Consider the following 24075-nt stretch of genomic DNA (forward strand, 5'->3'; position numbering starts at 1 on the left):
CTCCTCATCAGTGTGAAAAGGTTCCAAGGTGGAACAAACCAGAGCCCATACTTGTCCCATTGTTACCCTGATACTTCCGAGCTCCCCTTCTTACTCACCACATGGATTGCTTAAGAGGTTTTGTGTGTCCTCCAGCGTAGTTCCACATTCTCCAACCGACGCTCCGGCAACCCTTCAACCTGGGTTCGAGCCCCACGTATGGGTACCACTTGCCAAGACCAGCTTGGTCATGGAGACCCTAACCCAGTGGTGCTAGAGGAATTAAAGACACTCACACAGAAATAGAGAGTGCGGAGTGGGAAATCAGGGGGCTGACAGCCTTCGGAGCTGAGAGCCACAGACAGAGTTTTACCCACATATTTATTGAGAGCAAGCCAGTGATAAGCATTGTTTCTATAGATTATAGATTAACTAAAACGGGAAACAAAGGGATGGGCTCTGGCTAGTTATCTGTAGCAGGAACATGTCCTTAAGGCAGAGATCGCTCATGCTATTGTTTGTGGTTCAGGAATGCCTTAAGCGATTTTCCGCCCTGGGTGGGCCAGGTGTTCCTTGCCCTCATTCCAGTAAACCCACAACTTTCAACGTGGGCATCATAGCCATCACGAGCATGTCACAGTGCTGCAGAGATTTTGCTTATGGCCAGTTTTGGGGCCTGTTTATGGCCAGATTTGAGGGCCTGTTCCCAATAGATTCTTGGCTGGAGACATCAGGGCAGCACGTCACCCACAGGAAAAAAACACTGAGGGGAGCTTTCCAGTGGCGCTTAGGAATGAACAAAAAAATTATGAACTGTAAACTGTTTCCCTCAGAAGTCAAGGAGAAAACAGAGTCACAAAAATCTTTTTTAAATGCCTGGATGCTTTCCGTGTTGTGTTTTCTCTTAGCTTAGAAAGGACAACGCCTGCCAGGCTGTAATCCATGTTGTTACATCAGGCTCTAAGGACAGTTACGAACAGTCTTCTCTCCTGAGATGTTTCAAATAACACATCCCAAGGCAACTTTATCAAATAAGGCAGCTGCAGATTCTCCAAGACCACATAAATACTGTGTTTTCCTGAGGATTAGGTTGCATAATTCCAGAGATGTCTGTGGTTTGAAGCAAATGAATTATCAACAGAAGAGTCATGTGTCAATGAGCGAAATGGAAAAACAAGGGTAGAGGCAGTCTTTCATCTGAGGAGCATGCAGGGTCACCCTTCAGGATGGACAGATGGTTCACCCATCTTCCACAGGAAAATGAAACCACAGCTGCAGGTCTGAGTGCCAATGTTGGATGAAAGCTGGAAGCTGTTTCTGAAAAGCAGGCTTCCCCCAGGCTGGATGAGTCAGGCCAGGGTGCTGCTCTTCTGGTAAAGTCAGAATTCCACTAAGCAAGTAAGAAGCCCTTTGGTGTGAAGTATCAAACATGTATGTAACAAAGAAAATATTTTACAATCTTCTAAAGCAATTATGTCCAACCTGGGCCTCATGCAGTCCAAGATAGCTTTGAATGTGACCCAACCCAAATTAGTAAAATTTCTTTTTTTTTTTTTTTTTTGAGATCGGGTTTCGCTCTTGTTGCCCAGGCTGGAGTGCAATGGTGCAATCTCAGCTCACCACAACCTCCGCTTTCTGGGTTCAAGCAATTCTCCTGCCTCAGCCTCCCAAGTATTTTTAGTAGAGACAGGGTTTCTCCATGTTGGTCAGGCTGGTCTTGAACTCCCAACCTCAGGTTATCCATCCATCTCGGCTTCCCAAAGCCCTGGGATTACAGGTGTGAGCCACTGCGCCCAGCCCGTAAACTTTCTTAAAACATTATGAGATTTTTTTTTTTTTTTAAGCTTATCAGCTATCATTAGTGTTAGGGTATTTTATGTGTGGCCCAACACAATTCTTCTTCCAGTGTGTCCAGGGAAGGCAAAAGATTGGATGCCACTGTTCTAAAGAGAAGGAAGAGAAATATAGAGAGAGGATTAAAACCAAAACAATTTCAGGCTTCTCAAGAGTAACCCTAAAAGCCCAAAGACCAACAGAGCAATGCTTTAAAAACTCCAAAGGGAAATTATTTCCAAACTAGAATTCTGTTCCAGGACAAATTCACTAATTCATGTGAGAATAGAAAGAAATTTTGGACATGGAAAGTCTCAAAAAACTTATCTCCTATTCACTTTTCTCAGAAAGCTGCTAGAGGATGTGCTCCATCAAAACAAAGGAGTAAGCTGAGAAAGGATGTAAAAAATGAAAGGTGCAACACAGGACAGCTACAAAGGAATATGGGACAGGGGATCCCAGGATATTTGTAGAGCTTTCTGACTTACCTCAGACAGGAGCGGGTCAGAAGTTTCCAGGAAAGAGTTCTTCATGAAAAATAATTGATGGACTCTCTGACATGAATTACCAATTAAGAGGAAATTTAGAGTTGAACTAGTGATAAGTACAGACAGAACTAAGGCAGCAAGCAATGGATAATTATCAACTCCATTATTATTCAAGAAAGTAAAATAATCTCGGATGATTATACAACTCAGCTGTAAACAGTGTTTGCATAATATCTGATCTGAGACCAAACTATTTTTTGTGATGTAATTCACAGTTTGTAGGAAGAAATCTCTGGCATCCTAATAGAAAAATCTTGTACTTGAAAACAAACAAATAATAACTTTAATGTGATTAAGACTTACACTGAGACACCAGCCCCCTACACACCCAGCTGTCAGCCCAGAGTTTAGTGATCTTTAACCAAATATTCTTTTCTTTTTGTATTGTTGGGAAATTTAAAATCTCTACAAAACATCAAAACGAAAGAAAGCAGTTTTATTATTGAATAAGCAAAAACCAGCATACCATGGACAAAGCTTGATCATCTGCAAAGAGATTTTACATGCAGAAAGAAATTCCACCCTACTTAGGCAGCCAAGAAGTTACAATCCTTTTTTCATTCTCAAAAGAGGTGAGGAGTTACAATCCTTTTCCACTGCTCTATTTTTAGCCATTACATACATATGTTCTCTATTAACAGTAACCTGTCCTCCTATGAGAAGACTTAACAGAGCCATTTGATGTACATTCTTTTATAGTTTAGCCTAAATTCACCTTTATCAAAAGGAATAATAATGGCATGGCAACATGGTGAGACCTCATATCTAAAAAAAAATTTAAAGTTACCAAGGCGTGGTGGCACATACTTGTGGTCCCAGCTACTCAGGAGACTGAGACGGGAGGATCACTTGAGCCCAGGAGCTCGATGCTGCAGTGAGCTGTGATTGTGCCACTGCACTCCAGCCTGGGTGACAGAGCAAGACCCTGTCTTGAAAAAAAAAAAGGAATAATAAATTTGTCTTATCTCTGTGACAAGCAGATTAAGATGGAGACAGAAAGATGCTCAGAGGTTAAACTTCCACAGCGAATGGGACATAGAGACATTATTTTCCCAGGTGTTTACATTTCAAAGAGATGGCTGTCAGATTTCTGAACAAAACAATATGGGTTGTAAAGCTGACAAAAGGCTAAATCAGGAAGACGTAAAAAAAAATTTTTTTTATATCCTTTTCATTGGGTAGGACCATCCCGCCCAGCGCAAACTGCAAAATATTTAGCAGTCTTTGCCCACCCACTTCCCAAAATACCAGTAATGTCTAACCCCAACCGCCTACCCCAGACTTTGTAACAATACCAAAAGAAAGAGAATGAGAAGGGAGGGTGGGAAGAAAACTGCCCTCACATATTTTCAAATACCTCCTGGAAAAGGAAGGCCAAGCTAGAGTGACCAACTCATCAAATTGGTCAAAAAGACCAATTTGCCTGGGACTTTTCAAGTGTAATTTTACCAGTTGTAGCACTAAAAACTGCATGTCCCAGAAAATCCACTAGTTCCAGGCAAACCAGGCCAGCTGGTCAACTGAACACCCCATGACATATGCACACATGTGCATGTGTGTGCCAACCATCTAATTATGTACATGTGCCACTTAGAAAAAAATTAAAACTTAAAATAAAAAGATGGGCTTTAACATTGAAGATATCTGGGTTTGGATTATGGTCCTGTCCCTCACCGGTTTTGTGACCTAGGGCCAGTTTCTGTTGATGAATTACAATCATCCCTCGGTATCCTGAGGGACTGGGGCCAGGAGCCACCCAAATCCAGGGATGCTCAAGTCCCTGATACAAGATAATGGAGGGTTTGCATATAACCTATGTACAACTTCATGTATACTTTAAATCATCTCTGGATGACTTATAATACCTAATACAATGTAAATGATATGTTAATAGTTGTACCGTTTAGGGAATAATGACAAGAAAAAAAAGTCTATGTTTACAGTACAGATAAAAAAATTTTTTTTTTCTTAAAACAAGGTTTCACTGTGTTGCCTAGGCTAGAGTGCTGTGGTGCATAGCTCACTGCAGCTTCAAACTCCTGGGCTCTAGTTATCTTCCTGCCTCAGCCTCCCAAGATGCAATTTTTTCCCCAAATATTTTCCATTCACATTGAATCCACGGATGCCGAAACCATGGCTATGGAGGGCCGACTATACCATCAACAACTCTGGTTGCCACTTCTCTTGTCTGTTCAAGGGAATAAAAACGATGCAACCTGTCAGGGCTGGTGTGAGAGCAACACCTAATAAATGGCCTTGTCTCTTGCTTGTGTGAATTTGGGCCTCAGTTCTCCAAAATTCACCTACTGACACACCCTTGATTTTTTTTATTTCTTCTTTAGCGAAATTAGCTTATTGTGTTCTTGGCTAATTATCTGTATCTGAATTAGAAAAGGAGCTGATATGGCTTGGCTGTGTCCCTGCCCGAGTCTCATCTTGAATTGCAGTTCCCATAATCCCCACATTCCCATTACCTCCGTGCTGCTGTTCTCATGATAGTGAGTGAGTTCTCACAAGATCTGGTGGTTTCATAAGGGGCTTTTCCCTCTTTGCTTGACTCTTCTCCTTCCTGCCATCATATGAAGAGGATGTGTTTGCTTCCCCTTCTGTCACGATTGTAAGTTTCCTGAGGCCTCCCCAGCCATGAGGAACTGTGAGACAATTAAACCTCTTCCTTTACAAATTACCAAGTCTCAGGCAGTTCTTTATAGCAGTGTGATAATGGACTAATACAGGAGCCTTTGTGGACAAGGACAATGTCTTTGCATCCTGGTTTTATCGTTCTTAATGCAGTACCTGCAGATAGAGGATTCAGTAGGATTCGTTAGTTGCTATATCATCTTTATCAGTCTGTAAAGTGCTGATTTGTACAGATGATAGAATGGGACATGAATAACTTTTATAGAATATAAATCTTCAAATTCAGTAATTTACTAGTACAGTGCACAGCCAATGTGCTTGCGGGCAGCTCTGGCTGATGAATTACCTCCCATGGCCCGGCTCTCTTGGTGACTTAAGTGCCCCCAAACAAGGGAATAGTTTAGCTGAGTTAGAGATAATTTGGGCAGGAAAATTAGGGAGTGTGGGTGTAGGAAAAGGTTCAGTTGTCCAGGAAAGGAAAGGAGACAGTAGCTTTCATGACAGAGAGACAATTCTAGGGTTAAGATGATGCCAGAAAGTTAGCAAGTGACTTTCCTGAAGCCATTTCATGCAGTAGATGGGGCTGGCTGCCATCTTATCCTTTTTCTCATCAAAAATTTTCTTTTTCTTTTTTTTTTTTTTGAGATGGAGTCTCGCTCTGTCGCCCAGGCTGGGGTGCAGTGGCCCAATCTCGGCTCACCGCAACCTCTGCCTCCCGGTTTCACGCCATTCTCCTGCCTCAGCCTCCTGAGTAGCTGGGACTACAGGTGCCCACCACCATGCCTGGCTAATTTTTTGTATTTTTAGTTGAGACGGGGTTTCACCATGTTAGCCAGGATGGTCTCGATCTCCTGACTTCGTGATCTGTCTGCCTCAGCCTCCCGAAGTGCTGGGATTACAGGCGTGAGCCACCGCGCCCGGCAAAATTTTTCAATTAAAATTTGAAACACTGACTTTTATCAAAGAAGTTAATGATAGGATTGCCAGATAAAATACAGGAAGCCCAGATAATTTTGAATTTTAAATAAAGAGTTAGTAATTTGTTAGTATAAATGTGTTCCAAATATTGCATGGGACTTATACTAAACAATTACTTGTCATTTATCTGGAATTCAGATTTAACCTGGGCTTCCTATATTTTTGTTTGCTAAATCTGGCAACGCTAGTCAGTGAAAAATAAAATTCACTTCACAGAAACCCACAGCACGGCTAATGTCCACGAGAATGCCTTTAAAGAAACACGGCCCTGGCCGGGCGCGGTGGCTCAAGCCTGTAATCCCAGCACTTTGGGAGGCCGAGGCGGGTGGATCACGAGGTCAGGAGATCGAGACTATCCTGGCTAACATGGTGAAACCCCGTCTCTAGTAAAAATACAAAAAACTAGCCGGGCGAGGTGGCGGGCGCCTGTAGTCTCAGCTACTTGGGAGGCTGAGGCGGGAGAATGGCCGGAACCCGGGAGGCGGAGCTTGCAGTGAGCCGAGATCACGCCACTGCACTCCAGCCTGGGAGACACAGCGAGACTCCGTCTCAAAAAAAAAAAAAAAGAAACACGGCCCTTGATCCACACAGACAGACACTACATACCATAAATGCAGGTCAAAATCCTTCCTTTAATGTGATTCATGTTATTTCAACGACTTTTAGGTTAAACTCAGATTCCCAGTTACAGGTGGCCTTGGCTAGTTTTATCCGGGTAACATTTGAGGCTGCACATGTGATCACGGTCTTGGGTTTCCTCTGAGGTGTTAAAAGCCATGTCTCTTGAGGTACTTGGCTCGCGCAAGGACATCATTGCAGAAGTCACAGCTCAGGTCCTGGCTGCTTTGGACATAGCCAGCACCCCCACTGTAGGCACAGAGTCCACCTGAAATGCACGAGATGATAGGTGAATACTGACCTAGGGTACTCAGCTCGGCAGTTAACTCTGAGTCTCTTTACTAACTGCCTATCAGGAGGCAGCTGGGGAATCTGGTGCACTGTAATACATTTGTCCCTATTAATTCTGTGCTTGAGACAACTGACTGACAGCGTTACACGTACCTCTCAGGTACTGGTCAGGGGTCCAGGTTGGAAACCTCCTCTGGATTTCTTTGATTCTAGTAGTCAGAGCTTCAGTCATCTGGGAAACCTGAGACTCACTAATCCAGTATGCGGGAGCGTGAGAGCCAGGTTCCTGGAAGGAGGGAGGCAAAGAAGCCACGTAAGCTGGGTGGGAGGGTGATCTGGCTTCTTGGGCTCAGTGGCGCTTGTTCATTTCCTTTCTCTTATTCTCCTTTCACCTTTGATGGAACCAATGCCACCTTCAGTCTCCCTGTGAGGTAGGTTACATACGGTGGTCATAGCCTCCCTTATGGGGAACAAATTTACCAGATAGATGGAGAGAACAAACCACTGACAGTGCACAAACTACATTCGGGACTCATGGTCAGAATATCCTACAGTGCCAGGCTCATGCCTGTAATCCCAGCACTTTGGGAGGCCGAGGCAGGTGGACCACTTAAGCTCAGGAGTTCGAGATGGGCCTCAGCAACATGGGAGAACTTCATCTCTACAAAAAATACGAAACTTAGCCGGGTGTCATGGTGTGCGCCTGTAGTCCCAGCTACTTGGGAGGCTGAGGTGGGAGGATCACCTGAGCCTAACAGGATGGATCGATTGAGCCTGGGAGGCGGAGGTTGCAGTAAGCCATGATTGCTCCACCGCATAGCCTGGGTGACAGAGTGAGACCCTGTCTAAAAATAAATAAATAAAAATAAATAAAAATCTGCGGTAAGCAGGACAAAGAACAGAAGGGAAAATCCCCAGATCCATGCAAGCACAGAAACCCATGATGAGTATCCTTGGGTTGACCTATGCTCATTATAAGAGTGAAAAAAAAGCACACCCCTAGGTGGAGAATTCAGATGCGGAGACACGCGATATACGTGCTAGCATGCAAAGCAATAGCACATGTGCATGCAGGAGACCCCGAAACATGCATAACAGCAACAGCCATCCCCTCTCTCATACGAATAATCATATAAGCTTTCCTTGAAGGGATTTCCCCATGTCACATGAGGCTGTCTCATTCTCCACCCAGCTACCAGAGTGCACTTTTGCTTTGCAATACACTTCTTTGCCTACTTTTACTTCGGACTTGTGCCCCAATTCTTTTGTGCAGCAAAGTCAAGAACTTGACCTGGCCCTCCAACAGCACCTGGAGATCAAACAGTAAAGCTATTTATACCGGTTAGAATAGCTACTGTCATGCAAAAATGCAAAAGACCGGTGCTATAATTTGAATGTTTGTCCCCTGTGAAACTCATGTTGAAACTTAATCACCGATGTGGCAGTATTGAGAGGTGGGGCCTTTAAGAGGTGATTAGACTGGCCGGGCGCGGTGGCTCAAGCCTGTATTCCTAGCACTTTGGGAGGCCGAGACGGGTGGATCACGAGGTCAGGAGATCGAGACCATCCTGGCTAACACAGTGAAACCCCGTCTCTACTAAAAAATACAAAAAAACTAGCCGGGCGAGGTGGCGGGTGCCTGTAGTCCCAGCTACTGGGTAGGCTGAGGCAGGAGAATGGCGGGAACCCAGGAGGCGGAGCTTGCAGTGAGCTGAGATCAGGCCACTGCACTCCAGCCTGGGCGACAGAGCGAGACTCCGTCTCCAAAAAAAAAAAAAAAAAAGAGGTGATTAATCTATTCATAGATTAATGAAGGGGTGGCCTGCCCCTCCACACCTGTGGGCGTTTCTCGTTAGGTGGAACAAGAGACTTGAGAAAAGAAACGAGACACAGAGACAAAGTACAAAGAAAGAAAAGGTGGGCCCAGGGGACCAGCGCTCAGCATACAGAGAACCTAGGCGGGCACCGGTCTCTGAGTTCCCTCAGTATTTATTGATCATTATCCTTACCGTCTTAGAAAAAGGGAGGTGGCAGGATAATAGGATCATCGTAGGGAGAAGGTCAGCAGTAAGACATATGAATAAAGATCTCTGTGACATAAGTTTAAGAAAAAGTGCTGGCCGGGCGCGGTGGCTCAAGCCTGTAATCCCAGCACTTTGGGAGGCCGAGACGGGCGGATCACAAGGTCAGGAGATCGAGACCATCCTGGCTAACACGGTGAAACCCCATCTCTACTAAAAACACAAAAAATTAGCCGGGAGAGGTGGCGGCGCCTGTGGTCCCAGCTACTCGGGAGGCTGAGGCAGGAGAATGGCGGGAACCCGGGAGGCGGAGCTTGCAGTGAGCTGAGATCTGGCCACTGCACTCCAGCCTGGGTGACAGAGCGAGACTCCGTCTCAAAAAAAAAAAAAAAAAAAAGAAAAAGTGCTGTGCCTTGATATGCATACGTAAACATCTCCATAAATCTTTTTAGTGCATAAAGAGCAGCATTGCCACTAGCAAGTCCCACCTTTCGCCCTAAGGCGGTTTTCTCCTTTCTCAGTAAACAGAACATACAATCGGGTTTTACACCGAGATGTTCCATTGCCCAGGGATGGGGAGGAAACAGATGCTTTTCTCTATTTCAACTGCCAAGAGACCTTCTTTCCTCTTATACTAGTCCTCCTCAGCACAGACCCTTCACGGGTGTCAGGCTGGGGGACGATCAGGTCTTTCCCTTCCCATGAGGCCATATTTCAGACTATCACATGGGGAGAAACCTTGGACAATACCTAGCTTTCCCAGGCAGAGGTCCCTGCGACCTTTGGCAGTGTACGCGTCCCTGGGTACTTGAGATTAAGAGAATGGTGATGACTTTTAACCAGCAAGCTGCCTTCAGGCACTTGTTTAACAAAGCACACCCTGCACAGCCCAAAATCTGTTAAACCTTGAGTCACCACAGCACATGTCTCTTGCAAGGACAAGGTTGGGTCGGTCATAGATTAACAGCATCTCAAATACAGAACAAAATGGAGTCTCTTATGTCTACTTCTTTCTATACAGACACAGTAGCAGTCTGATCTCTCTTTTCCCCACAGATTAATGGGTTAGGGGGTTCATGGTTCTCACAGGAGTGGGGCTGGTGGCTTTTTAAGAAGAGGAAGACAGACTAAGCCAGTACACTCAGCCACTCACCATGGGAGGCCCTGAGCCACCTTGAACTCTGCAAAGGGTCCCCACCAGCAAGAAGGCTCTACCAGATGTGTCCCCTTGACCTTGGGGTCCCCAGCCTCCAGAACTGTAAGACATAAATTTTACTTTTCATAAATTACCCATATTGAGGTATCCATGTTATTTTATGTTGCTCATTCTGTAAAAAGCAACAGAAAACAGACTAAGACAACGAGGGTTGGTGAGGATGTAGAGAAACTGGAATCATTGTACATTGTTGATGGCAATGCGAAATGGTGCAGCTACCGTGGAAAACTATACTGTGGTTTCTCAAAAAATTAAAATTAGAACTACCATACAGGCTAGGTACAGTGGCTCACACCTGTAATCCCAGAACTTTGGGAGGCCAAGGAGGGTGGATCACCAGGCAGGAGTTTGACACCTGCCTGGCCAAAATGGTGAAACCCCATCTCTACTTAAAATACAAAAATTAGCCAACTGTGGTGGTGGGGGCCTGTAATCCCAGCTACTGGGGAGGCTGAGACAGGAGTATTGCTTGAACCCAGTAGGTGGAGGCTGCAGTGAGCTGAGATCGTGCCATTGTATTCCAACCTGGGCAACAAGAGTGAGACTCTGTCTCAAAAAATAAAAAAAAAAAAGTAAAAATGAATACCATATGATTTAGTAATCCCCTTTCTGGGTATTCATCCAAAAGAATTGGAATCAGGATCTCAAAGAGATATCTGAGCTCCCACATTCATCGCAAAGCTATTCCCAAAAGCCAAGAGGTAGAAACAACGTAAATGTACCTGACAGATGAATGAATAAAGAAAATGTGGTATACACATATCATGGAATATTATTCAACCTTAAAAAGAAGTAAATTCTGCATTATGTGACAACATAGATGATCCCTGAGGACACTATGTAAGTGAAATAAGCCAGTCACAGAACAAATACTGCATGATTTCACTTATATGAGGTATCTAAAATAGTTAAGTTTGTAGAAGCAAAGAATAGAATGATGGTTGCCAGGGGCTGATGGGGAGAGGGAAACTGGGAGTTGCTAATTAATGGGTATAAAATTTTAGTTATGCAAGACAAGTAAGACCTAGAGATCTGATGTATGACATTGTGCCTATAATTAACAACACCGTATTGTACACTTACACATCTGTAGACAGCATTATCCTTAGCAAACTAACACATGAACAGAAAACCAAATACCACATGTTCCACATGTTCGCACTTATAAGTGGGAGCCAGATGATGAGAACACATGGACACACAGATGGGAACAACACACACTGGGGCCATTGGATGGTGGAGGGAGGGAGGAGGGAGAGAATCAGGAAAAATAACTAATGGGTAGTAGGCTTAATACCTGGGTGATGAAATAATCTGTACAACGAACCCCATGACACACGTTTACCTACGTAACAAACCTGCACATAAACCCCTGAACTTAAAAGTTAGGAAAAAAGGCTTTCTTTTTTTTTTTTTTTTTTTTGAGACGGAGTCTCGCTCTGTCGCCCAGGCTGGACTGCAGTGGCCGGATTGCAGCTCACTGTGAGCTCCGCCTCCCGGGTTCACGCCATTCTCCTGCCTCAGCCTCCCGAGTAGCTGGGACTACAGGGCCCGCCACCACACCCGGCTAGTTTTTTGTATTTTTTTAGTAGAGACGGGGTTTCACCGTGTTAGCCAGGATGGTCTCGATCTCCTGACCTCGTGATCCGCCCGTCTCGGCCTCCCAAAGTGCTGGGATTACAGGCTTGAGCCACTGGGCTTTCTTTTTTTTTAAAACTAGGTTTGTGACTGTAAATCTCCCTTAAAGCATTTTTACCGTATCTCATAGCTTCTAATATCTAATATCTTTCTATCATCCTATTTTAGTTATTTTTAAGTTTCACTGTGATTTGTTTCTTTAACCTAAAGAGTTACTTAGGGTTGTGTATGTGTGTGTGCACGTTTAAATTTCCATATGATCAGAGATAATTTTAATTTTTAAAATTATCTTCTAGCATAATTGTATTATTGTGAGATCTGAAATTTTTGAGGGTTTCTTTAATAGATGATATATGATCAACTTTTGTAAAATGTTTCTCATGTGCGTAAGACAATTGTATATATCCTAATGGATACATAAATAATTATATCCCCCTCCTTCTCTCTCTCTTTTTCCTTCCAGCTCTCCCTCCCTCCCCCAATTAACAATCAAGCCTGTTAATTGTGTTCTTGTTACATCTGTTAATTGTTTTACTTATTTTTCTTCTGTATCTTTGCCGGTTTGTTTATTGTATAACCTGTAAATAATCAAGAGAGATGTGTTAAAATTTCCTACTATGATAGCGGGTTTATTATTATAGTAATAATAATTTATGCTGCATATATTTTGAGGTTATCTTACTGGCGTCTATTTGTTTTAAATTGCTTTACTTCCTTAACAAATTCAATCTTTTTGTTATGTCATGATTCTCTCCATCCCAAATATTTTTTCTTCTAAAGTGTATTTTATTTAATGTATCATAGTTCTCAACATTATTTTGGTTATTGTATTCCTGGCAGGTCTTCTTTTTACCATACTCTTACTTCAAACTTTTGCATATTCAAATGCTTTAAGGGTTTCTCACACAAACCATGTAAATCTGAATTTGGGCTTTTAATCTCATTCATACATCTGTGTCTTTAAACCAGTAGGTTTCCTCTATATTTATTGCAATTATTAATATCTTGTAGTTGCTACTATCATCTTAATTTGTTATTTCAATATGTCCCTCTTTTTCTACATTCCTTTTGACTCCTGTCTTAATTATAATAATTATTATTATTATTAAAATAATGGAGACAGGGTCTCAGTCTCTCACCCAGACTGGAGTGCGGTGGCGTGATTTCAGCTCACCGCAACCTCCGCCTCCCAGGCTCAAGCGATTCTCCTGCCTCAGCCTCCTGAGTAGCTGGGATTACAGGCACCCCGCCACTACTGCCTGGCTAATTTTTGTATTTTTTGTAAAGACAGGATTTCACCTTGTTGGCCAGGCTGGTTTCAAACTCCTGACCTCAAATGATCCATCCACCTCAGCCTCCCAAAGTGCTGGGATTTTAAAGATACGAGCCACTATGCACAGCCTATTTTGTGACTGAAACTATGTCTCACCCTAAATAAGGCAAGGACTCTCTGATCCCTTGGCTCCCCACCCCTGCTTGCGGCACCCATCATACTGACCAAACCTATACCCCGGGTTTTACTTAAAATGTGGTCCAGGAACCAGCAACATCAGCAACAACTGAGAACTTATTTAGTAGAATTGCAGAACTTTGGGTCCCATTTCAGACCAACTGAATCAGAATTCTCATGTAAGCAAGAGCTCCAGGTGTTCATATGCACAATAAGCGTCTAGAGTCAGTAAACTAGACTTAACCACAACAACCAAAAAATCTGTGGCCAGGCAAAGTGACTCACTCCTGTAATCCCAGCACTTTGGAAGGCTGAGGCAGGCAGACCACTTGGGTCCAGGAGTTCGAGACCAGCCTGGGCAACATGATGAAACCCCATCTCTACAAAAAATACAAAAATTAGCCAGGCGTGGTGGCGCATGCTTGCAGTCCCAGCTACTCAGGAGGCTGAGGAGGATCATGTGAGCCCAGGAGGCAGAGGTTGCAGTGAGCTAAGATCGTGCAACTATACTCCAGCCTGGGTGACAGAGCCAGACCCTGTCTTAAAAAAAAAAAAAAAAATCTGTTAAGATGATAGATCTCACGTTAAATGTTCTTGCCAAAGAAAAAAGGTAATAAAGTTTCAAGGTTTGGGCTAAGGAAGGGACGAGCAGACATTTCACTGCTACTTCAGCGTAAGGGTGTGACTCAGTTAATGACTGAGTTAGTGTAGGTAGCAGTGGGATGCCCTTCTTCAACCTGCCAGTGCAAACCCTCCAAACAGGCCAGAAAGGAGTTTTTCTGTCTGAACTTGTCATTCTTTTTCCAGATGGTCTGATGTCTAAAGGGACTTCTAACCCTTCTTATATACCTTTGATGACCACTTCCATGTAGGTTTCATCATATTTGGGAGAAATGTCCAAATCTAGAGAATTCTCTTTTTTGTTTTTGTTTGTTTTTTTGAGATGGAGTTTCCCTCTGTCGCCCAGGCTGGAGGGCAGTGGCGCGATCTCAGCTCACTGCAACCTCCACCTCCCAGGTTCAAGCGATCCTCCCACCTCAGCCTCCCAAGTAGCTGGAATTATAGGCATGCACCACCATGCCCAGCTAATTTTTGAATTTTAGTAGAGGTGGGGTTTCACCATGTTGGCTGGGCTGGTCTCGAACTCCTGACCTCATGTAATCCGCCTTCCTCGACCTCCCAAAGTGCTGGGATTATAGGCATGAGCCACCGTGCCTGGCCCAAATCTAGGGAATTCTTATTTCATCTTCAAAGGAGATGGACTCATCCTTTCCTCAAAAACCAGATTTTACAAAGGAGACAAAACAGCACAGCAGAAATGATCCCAGCCCTAACATCACAAAATACTGTCCTTGGTCCCAGTTCTGCCTCTTGCAGCTGCCATGTGACTCTGCAGCAGAGACTCCTTCCTTGTGATTCTATCTCTTCACTTGTCAAGGATGGATTGCGTGCCCCTCACCTCATCAGATTATTGGATGGGTCTCCAAATCCAAGTAAAATAAAGTATTTGAAAGTACTTGAAAAGTATCATACAAAAAAGTCAAGGGAAGCAAATTTAAAGAGATCATCGAGAAATACATTTTCCCAAAATCTTAAAAAATGACTGCAGTACTCACAGGTTCCTTAACAACAACCACCACAAAAGCAGTGTGAGATCAATGGAAAAAAATCGAGCCTCATTCTCACCCCGGCCATCACTGATTCCCTGGTGCAGAGTTAATTCCACAGTGGATTAGTGACCAGTTCCCCAGAAGTCTCTATCTGACAAGTGATACCAGGCAGAATTCATGCGAAACTAAAACTCAATCTTCAGAACTAAGAATTGTATAGAAAAAAGATAAAGGAAAAGAAATTTAACATTTTTTGAGAATCCAACGGATATCAGGTACTTTTTTTGCATTATGTCATGGAATCTTCATAATCATGCTGTAAGAATGGCATTCTATAGTTAGAGAAACTAAGGCCCAGTGAGATTAAATGGTTTATTCAAGGTCACATGGCTACAAAGTCACTGAGGAGAAATTTAATCCATGATCTTTCTCTTGGACCACTTAGGTCCAGAAATCCAGAATAGGGTGACCCGGATGATATTCTGGAAACATGGCATTATTTACTGTGAAAAGAAATTGTGGCTCGGCCGGGCGCGGTGGCTCAAGCCTGTAATCCCAGCACTTTGGGAGGCCGAGACGGGCGGATCACAAGGTCAGGAGATCGAGACCATCCTGGCTAACATGGTGAAACCCCGTCTCTACTAAAAATACAAAAAACTAGCCGGGCGAGGTGGCGGGCGCCTGTAGTCCCAGCTACTCCGGAGGCTGAGGCAGGAGAATGGCGTGAACCCGGGAGGTGGAGCTTGCAGTGAGCTGAGACCCGGCCACTGCACTCCAGCCTGGGCGACAGCGCGAGACTCCGTCTCAAAAAAAAAAAAAAAAAAAAAAAAAAAAAAAAAGAAAAGAAATTGTGGCTCAACATGAAGCAGAAATATTGCTGCTCATATCTCTCAGGCAGAACTTTGACTGTCACAGCTCTAAAGAGCTTCATTCGTGCTGTGTTCTACGAAGCTTTGCCGTCATCCAAAAAACAAAGCAGTGGTGCCACATAGCAGAATGGCCACATGTGTCAACAGATGGAGAGTTACCTGCACCATGCTAGTTCTATCGCCCACGTTGACCAGAATTTTGTCACCAGGAGACTTCCTGGACAAGATACCAGCGATCACGGCAGGATCCACGCAGTACTTTTGGCCGATGGTTTGCATCGTGGGTTGATATTTCAGGAGGTATGGCATGTCTATTTCAGCCAGCCTTTCAGAAGCACGAACTCCTAAACCAAACAAAAGGAAGGATGCAGCTTGGTGTGACTTATGCTGCAACGGGAGCTCAAGGGAAGAGAGAAAGAACAGTCCAAGGATCTGGGTAGTGGTCGAGGACTGAGAATCCCAGATTTTGGTCTTAAATCTTTCGTAGTGGCCGCTCCCTGACCTGAGGTTAGGACTGTCCTCCCGTGAACTTGAGTCAGCATCTCCTGAGCCAGGGTCCCCTATGGCTGTCAGTGCCTTCGGCTGGGCTCTCAGGGGCTGCTCTGGCCCGCCCACGACAATTCCATGGCGATAGGAACCATTGATCCCGTTCTGAGCACACCAGTAAAATAAAACATGTCTGCCTATCAGCTGCAACATGACACGAAGGAGAAATTCTGCCAAACCCTTCAATAAGTCTTTAGATAGTGTTCCTCAACAAGTTTGTTCACAATTGCACACTTTTCCACTCCTAAACGACACCAAGAAATCATGCGAGTTTAAACCTTTCTGAAATAATAAGAATGCTGGGCAAAAGGAAAGCCAATATTAATCTACTTGGCTAGCCTTGCCTTCTAGGTGCTTTTATGGTTTAAAAAGAACTCTCGACCGAGCACAGTGGCTCACACCTGTAATCCCAGCACTTTGGGAGGCCAAAGAGGGAGGATCACCTGAGGTCAGGAGTTCAGGACCAGCCTGACCAACATGGTGAAATCCCATCTCTACTAAAAATACAAAATTAGCCAGGCATGGTGGCACATGCCTGTAATCCCAGCTACTCGGGAGGCTGAGGGAGGAGAATTGCTTGAACCTGGGAGGTGGAGGCTGCAGTGACCCGAGATCACACCATTGCACTCCAACCTGGGCCACAAGACAGAAACTTCATCTCAAAAAATAAAAATAAAAACAAAAAATAAAAATAAAAACAAAAAATAAAAATAAAAACAAAAAATAAAAAGCACCCTTATCCACATTGTGTCGGTCAAAGCTCACAACAACACTGTAAATACTGTACTGCTAGCCCCCTTTCCATGGATGCAGGAGGCAGCTAAGTGACTTGTTCAAGAAGCAGAGCTTTGGGACCCCATACCCAGAACCCGGAACTCTTTCCAACAGTCAGTAGCGTGAGGCATGGGGAACAGTGAGAGCCAGGGGGACAGGTTGAGAGGGCGAGAGCTCATAACTACCACAGTAGTTCAGGCCGTGATGTCTTCCAATCCCACAAGATGCTCCAGGGGTGTCCAGGGTTTGGATGTTTCCATAGCATCCCCAGTTGCTGCTTTCAGACAAGTCTACAAGTTGAGAAAAGTTCAGCCTAAGGCACGGAACCAGTTCTTATCATTCTGCCGTCCATGAATGAAATTACGTTAATAAAAGTAACTATAATAAAATCAATTACATCACCTTCACTCTGCAACTGAAACTCTTTTGAAATTTAAATGAGACATATCCCAATAAATGATCACAAAAACTTCCTCAATACTCAATTCTCACCTGCTCTCCTGCAGACATGAGTAACTATTGGAGCTACTGAAGCAGTTACACTCTTTGTAAAGCTCTGGTGCCTTTGATGTTGTCAGCTGGTGTCTTGGAACACATCAGAGAGGATCTGTTCCCTGTAAAGTAGTCCTCATCTGACTTTTTTTTTTTTTTTTTCTGAGACAGAGTCTGGCTCTGTCACCTAGTCTGGAGTGCAGTGGCACGATCTCGACTGTTTGCAACCTCTGCCTCCTGGGTTCAAGTGATTCTCCTGCCTCAGCCGAGTAGCTGGGATTAAAAGTGCATGCCACTAACCCAGCTAATTTTTGTATTTTTAGTAGAGACGAGGTTTCACCATGTTGGCCAGGCTGGTCTGGAACTTTTGACCTCAAGTGATCCGCCCGCCTCGGCCTCCCAAAGTGCTGGGATGACAGGTGTGAGCCACCACGCCCAGCCTCATCTTTCATCTTACATGAACTCTGAGCACTTCTCCATCAAATACTCCTAACTTGTTGCTCTGATGAAATATTTATGTTTGCTCTGAAGAAACAATATAAAACTTGGATGTCTCTGGGATATCAACCCCGATCCAAAGTAAGGCACTGCTTGTAAATGGGGATTTGAGGCTGGCTACACTTTCTCTCAGGTACACTTCTAGATAAGAGCCGAAGGCTGCAGAAGGGAGTGAAGGAGAGAGGCATGGGACCAGTCTCCACATGGGATCACCCACTTTCCACTTCTTCCCTTTCTCTCTTTATCCTTTCCATCTCTCTCTACCTGTCATTCCAGTCATCACGGAAGGGGAGGAGTGGTTTCAGACACTCGGGATTTCACAAAGGCCATTGAAGAGGAGAATGTTCCTTCTCTTCACCCCAGGAGGAGGGTGCATGAGTATTTCGATCTACAATTCACACAAGGTGGGTGCACAAGTATTTATAATATATCTACAATTCACACCAGAATGGGGGCACATGAACCAGTACTGAGATACCTACAGTAGGCAGGAAATTGCTCCTTTTGAGAATCATGTCACCATTATAAGGCTGTAAGAATGTCTCATTAGATTACCTTTTTATTTATTCATTTATTTATAGACAGGGTCTCACTGCCACCCAGGCTGGAGTGTAGTGGCATGATCATGGCTCACCACAGTCTCAACCTCCCAGGCTTGAGCTGTCCTGCCACCTCAGTCTCTCAAGTAATTGGGACCACAGGCACAAGCTACCACACCTGTCTAATTTTTGAAGAGATGGGGTTTTGCCATGGTGCCCAGGCTGGTCTCAAACTCCTCAGCTCAAGCAATTTGCCCACCTCAACCTCCCAAAGTGCTGGGATTACAGGCGTGAGCCACTGCACCCAGCCAGATTACTCTTTTCAATGTATTTGATCCTTTAAAGTAGATTAGATTATCAAACCTTAATGATTTGCAGATCTTGGGAGATATATCTATTGCATATAATCACATGTTCTGTGTATTTACATAAATGCATTTTCAGGTTCTATTTTCTTAAAACTTTATGGGGTTGATAAATACTCGTCTTTTGGAGTAAATACTTCTACTTTACAAACTTGTGATAAGTAACCTAAGAGAAATGTGGAAATGAAAAGACTCGATCTTTTATGAATATACTAAAAAGTAAACCAGCTGACATGTTCTTTTTTATTTTTTAAACAGTGCACCTTTATCTTTATGACTGGTGACAAATGCCCTTAGTATTGCAGTTGATTGCCTTCACTCCTTGGTTCCTGCCTTGTGAACCTCTCCCTAGACACACTCTCTGATCCTCAAAGTTCTTTGTATTCCCGATGCTTAGCACCTGGTAGGCATTTTTAAATATGTGTTGAATGAATGGGTCAATAACTAAATGAATGACTATAAGACCTCATCTGATAAATATATTGAATTTAGAGTCAGGAAAATGTAGCTTCTCCTGAGGAACTTTGCTTCCTCCTTTTATTAAAAAACAAGTAGGCCAGGCGCAGTGCATCACCCTGTAATCCCAGCACTTTGGGAGGCCTGATCGTGAGGTCAAGAGTTCAAGACCAGCCTGGCCAACATGGTGAAACCCTGTCTCTACTAAAAATACAAAAATTAGCCGGGTGTAGTGGCAGGCGCCTGTCATCCCCGCTACTTGGGAGGCTGAGGCAAGAGAATAGCTTGAAACTGGAAGGCAGATGTTCCAGTGAGCTGAGATTGCGCCACTGCCCTCCAGCCTGGGCGAAAGAGCAAAACTCCATCTAAAAAAACAAAATCAAAAACAAGTACGTTCCCTGTTTCCTCCAGCTGCAAAGCTGAAGTTCAATCACAGCAACTGAATCAGCCTCAATGTTCAGCTTAGTCACCTGTTCTCAGTTGGCTTGATTCTGGTTTTCTATTTGAATTAGTCTTATTCATTAGTCTTATTCTGGCAACCACCTCAATTCTTCTATGGAAATATATGCTCTAGAAAGAAATTCAATTTGGCATTTTTTATAGTGGACAATGAGCAGCTGTCGATGGTGTATATTTAAAGTCTGGCTTCGAGCAGTGCTGTTTTAAGCCCACCTTGCATTCCAGAGAACCCCACTCTTTTGTAGGACATCTGGGGAGAGGCTGCTTGTTGGTGGCTGTTCCTAACTTCGGGATTTGTTGGACAGTTTAGGAAAAAAAAAAAAAAGTTTTTGTTGCATTTTCAAGTATTAGAAGTGCCATTATGTTCCTACGCCTATCCTTCCCATCTCCAAAGTCATTTGGAAAAATCAGCCACACTCACCTGTCAGGGCAAGGAGGCCCAGCAGCAGCCACAATGCAGACATGATGACGATCTGGCTCTACGGCTCCTGAAACACTTTTAAAACAAAAATTAGCTTGAGAATACAAAAATGTCAATCATCATCATAACAACATGTAATGTTTCTAGAGAAGCAGGGGTGAAAAGAACAAATTTCCCCCATATCTGACCTAAGAAAATGAATGATTTGAATCATAGTGGAAAAAAGCAAAAGTAGGACAAGTAAGTACTCCATTCATCCTTTCAATTAATCTAAAAATGAGAAGACTCTTACTCAGCCCACAGGAACTCAACATACAGTCAAGTTACCAACTACTTTCTTTCAAGAAGGCAAGAAGCTTCGAATCTTAACCACGGAGAAACATAATGACCTGGCTCCAGACCCTGAAAAGCAAATTTCTGGTGCTCATACCTCATCCCAAGAGCCTCTTGATTATCTCCATTATCAAAAGGAGAATTTTGTATGGGTGATTTCTTGGAATTTAGGTCCCTTCTTCTTGAGGTTTGAGGAAAGGCCATACTTTCCTCAGTGCCCTGGAATGTACACAGGTTGGAAAACATTTCCCACTGCTCTAATCCCAGCCGGGAATCACAGACCCCCTTTATCACCTTGAGCCGTGTTCCCCATTCTCCCTCTGTAAAACCCCAGTGTGGCAACAAACCTGGACTGGAGCCCGGGGAGAATGGAGAGATGAGCTACCTCCACCAGCAAATCCCCAAGAAGCTGGCTCATGGGCAGGGGTCCCGGGATTGAACTCATGAGGTGCTCACAAGACTGGAGAATGAAACACCTGGCCACCACGGAGCACCCGCTCATGTGCTCTCTCTCTCTTATCCCCGCCATTCCCCTAGTCACCTTCCACGAGTACAGACAGCCCTGGTTCTCCTACTGGCTACCAAACCAATACACAAATACCACCCCGGATAGTTTGCTGTTGACCTCAGGGAAAGGTAGCGTTTCGGGACCCTTGTCTCCAAAGCGCCTCCCACCAAGCCCTCCCACTCCAGCATGTATGTCTTCATTGCCCCAGTCAGCAGAGCCCGGCAGCCTAGCATTTTGAATTATTACTGTCATTACATGTGGGACTGTGCATATAAACATGGCACTTAGTACTTTCATGATGCTTTTCTCATCTCTTTTGTTTTGAAGTTAATCGTATGGGTTGTTTCTTTCAAACACCCAGGAAGAGATTACATCTCAGGATAGAGAGGCTTTAAGGAAGTCATTTGAAGCCAGGTGTGGTGGCATACACCTGTAGTCCCAGCTACTTGGGAGGCTGAGGCAGGAGGATTGCTTGAGCTCAGAGGGTCAAGGGTGCAGTGAGCTATGATCACACCACTGCACTCCATCTTGGGAAACAGAGCAAGAGCCTGCCTCAAAAAAATAAAAATAAAAATGGAAGTTATTCGATTTCTGTCTTCTTAAACTGAGGGAGCATATGCCCTTCAGATGCAGTCATGCTTTTTGTTATTCTCTCTACAACATTGAGATAGTCCGTCCGATTTTGCTTAGTTGAGCAGAAAATGTCATGCTCAGTCCCAACACCAAAAAGACTCAGGGACCTGGAATCTTAGCTGGGTCTGCAGGAACTCTCAGATTTAATCACCCAACAGGAGTCATTTGTTCAGCACCCTGAGCCTCCAGCAGTAAACATGAGAGGACAACCAATCCCAGGAGAAGAGAATGGAGAAAGAGCTGCTTGGATGTAAGAAAAGCTCATGGCCTCATGAAAGTGCACCACTGGCTTTATGGAAGGGCCCTTCAGGAAAAAGCACTGCTCACATTCAAATGCTCCACCCAGAGTATTTCACTCTTTTTGCTGCTTTTCCAGGAAAGAAAAATACTTCCTCTTGGAAATCCAGGTGGAAGGGCCAGCTTTTATTGTAACAGGAGAACTACCTTATTTTCCATGCTTGGAACTAAATACCTTTGTTGAGAAGTCACTTTAATGAAAGAGTCTCTGTAAATACATGTGCCACCTAATGGAAACACAGAATTACTTTCTGGTTGCTCCTGGGACCGGGTCATCAAGGTAAAGTTTTTCAATTTTATCAGGGAAGAGCAAGAAGTGACAATGGACTTTTTCTTTTTTTTTTTCTTAGAGCCAGAGATTCACTCTGTCACCCAGGCTGGAGTGCAGTGGCACGATCATGGCTCACTGCAGCCTTGACCTCCTGGGCTCAAGTGATACTCCCACCTCAGTCTCCCAAGTAGCTGAGACTAGAGGCATATGCCACCATGCCCAGATAATTTTTTAGTTTTTTTGTAGAAATGGGTCTCACTATGTTGCCCAGGCTGGTCTTGAACTTCAGGCCTCAAGTGATCCTTCCACCTCAGCTTCCCGAGTAGGTGGGATTACAAGCTTAAGCCACCACACCTAGCTTGGAATTCTTAAATGGATGAACAGTGTATTTTGTCCATAAATAAGCATGCTGAAGCAACCCAAACTCTATGGCCCAACTTTACAAGTGCCGAAAAGTACTGTATGTTTAGAAGAGATTGTTGAGACATCACTCAGGTGTGCTCAGAGAGTGTCTGTCAGTTCCCTATGACTCATTCGTTAATTCCCCTGTGGCTTCCTGCTTAAAACCATTATGAAGATGTCAGACCAAGGCAGCACAGTGGTCACGATGTCGGGCACAATATCTCTGGTAGCATCCCTCTTCTCCCTACCCAGAGAGCAAAATAGTAACAAACAGCGAGGAGGTGTCAACAAGCTGGAGCAACAGGCCTGCCAGGCACACTGGAAACTGACAACCAGAGCAGCCCTCAGGAGCTACCTCACGTTCCTGGCGGCTTGGATGGGGACATCTTCCTCTACTCACCCTCTCTCCACTGAGTACTTTGGAATTCCCAAAGCACTGTGCAAGTTTGTAAGGCATAATGGACCATGTCTTCTTCAGTTCATCAATGTTTCTGGAGAAGGTGGAAACAGGTATCTTTGGTCTCATGGTTTTCTCACCTTAGAATCTTTTCCATGAATGCTCTCAATCTTTACCTTAACCTTAAACAGCATCATTGCAGGTCACTGGGGCCCTCCATCCAGCCCAGAAATGTGACGGATTAACACCTCAACATGCTGAGCAATGAAGGTGCCCCTGCCCCCTTGTGGTGTCCCCATCTAATCATGAGAGAAGTGAGAACTGCTGTATGCATCCACATTAGGTATGGTCTCCTGCTCTAAGCTGTGTTGTAACCTTTGTTTATTGCTAACATGTCTCTGTGCCTACCTACTCATTGTGTGCTGATAGGCCTTTCTTTTTTTTTTTTTTTTGAGACGGAGTCTCGCTCTGTCACCCAGGCTGGAGTACAGTGGCCGGATCTCAGCTCACTGCAAGCTCTGTCTCCCAGGTTTATGCCATTCTCCTGCCTCAGCCTCCCGAGTAGCTGGGACTACAGGCGCCCGCCACCTCGCTCGGCTAGTTTTTTTGTATTTTTTAGTAGAGACGGGGTTTCACCGTGTTAGCCAGGATGGTCTCGATCTCCTGACCTCGTGATCCGCCCGTCTCGGCCTCCCAAAGTGCTGGGATTACAGGCTTGAGCCACCGCGCCCGGCCGGCCTTTCTTTTTTTAATGTTTAATTTTAATTTTATTTTAAATTACTTTTTGGTTTGTTGGGGTTTTGCTTTGTTTTGTTTAAGACAAAGTCTCACTGTGTTGCCCAGGCTGGAGTGCAGTGGTGTGATCTTGGCTCACTGCAACCTCCGCCTCCTGAGTTCAAGTGATTCTCTTGCCTTAGCCTCTCGAGTAGCTGGGATTATAGGCATGTACCTCCACGCCCAGCTGAATTTTGTATTTTTAGTAGAGATAGGGTT

General features: G+C 44.3%; 2 protein-coding genes across 3 annotated transcripts in view; both read right to left on the reverse strand.

Moving 5' to 3' along the window:
• The window catches only part of MITD1 (microtubule interacting and trafficking domain containing 1), a 127811-nt gene that overhangs the window by 93118 nt on the left and 10618 nt on the right, over nt 1-24075 (reverse strand). The gene's annotated exons all lie outside the window — the stretch shown is intronic.
• Nucleotides 6591-23179, reverse strand: LYG1 (lysozyme g1). 2 transcript variants are annotated; one of them, NM_001194261.2, is given in 6 exon segments: nt 6591-6864; nt 7041-7173; nt 15851-16035; nt 17197-17301; nt 20242-20316; nt 23086-23179. In NM_001194261.2, coding segments are annotated over 5 exon segments (585 nt in total). In that variant the 5' UTR covers nt 20285-20316; nt 23086-23179; the 3' UTR covers nt 6591-6745.

The sequence above is a fragment of the Macaca mulatta genome, chromosome 13, assembly GCF_049350105.2.
Source record: "Macaca mulatta isolate MMU2019108-1 chromosome 13, T2T-MMU8v2.0, whole genome shotgun sequence".
Taxonomy (NCBI): domain Eukaryota; kingdom Metazoa; phylum Chordata; class Mammalia; order Primates; family Cercopithecidae; genus Macaca; species Macaca mulatta.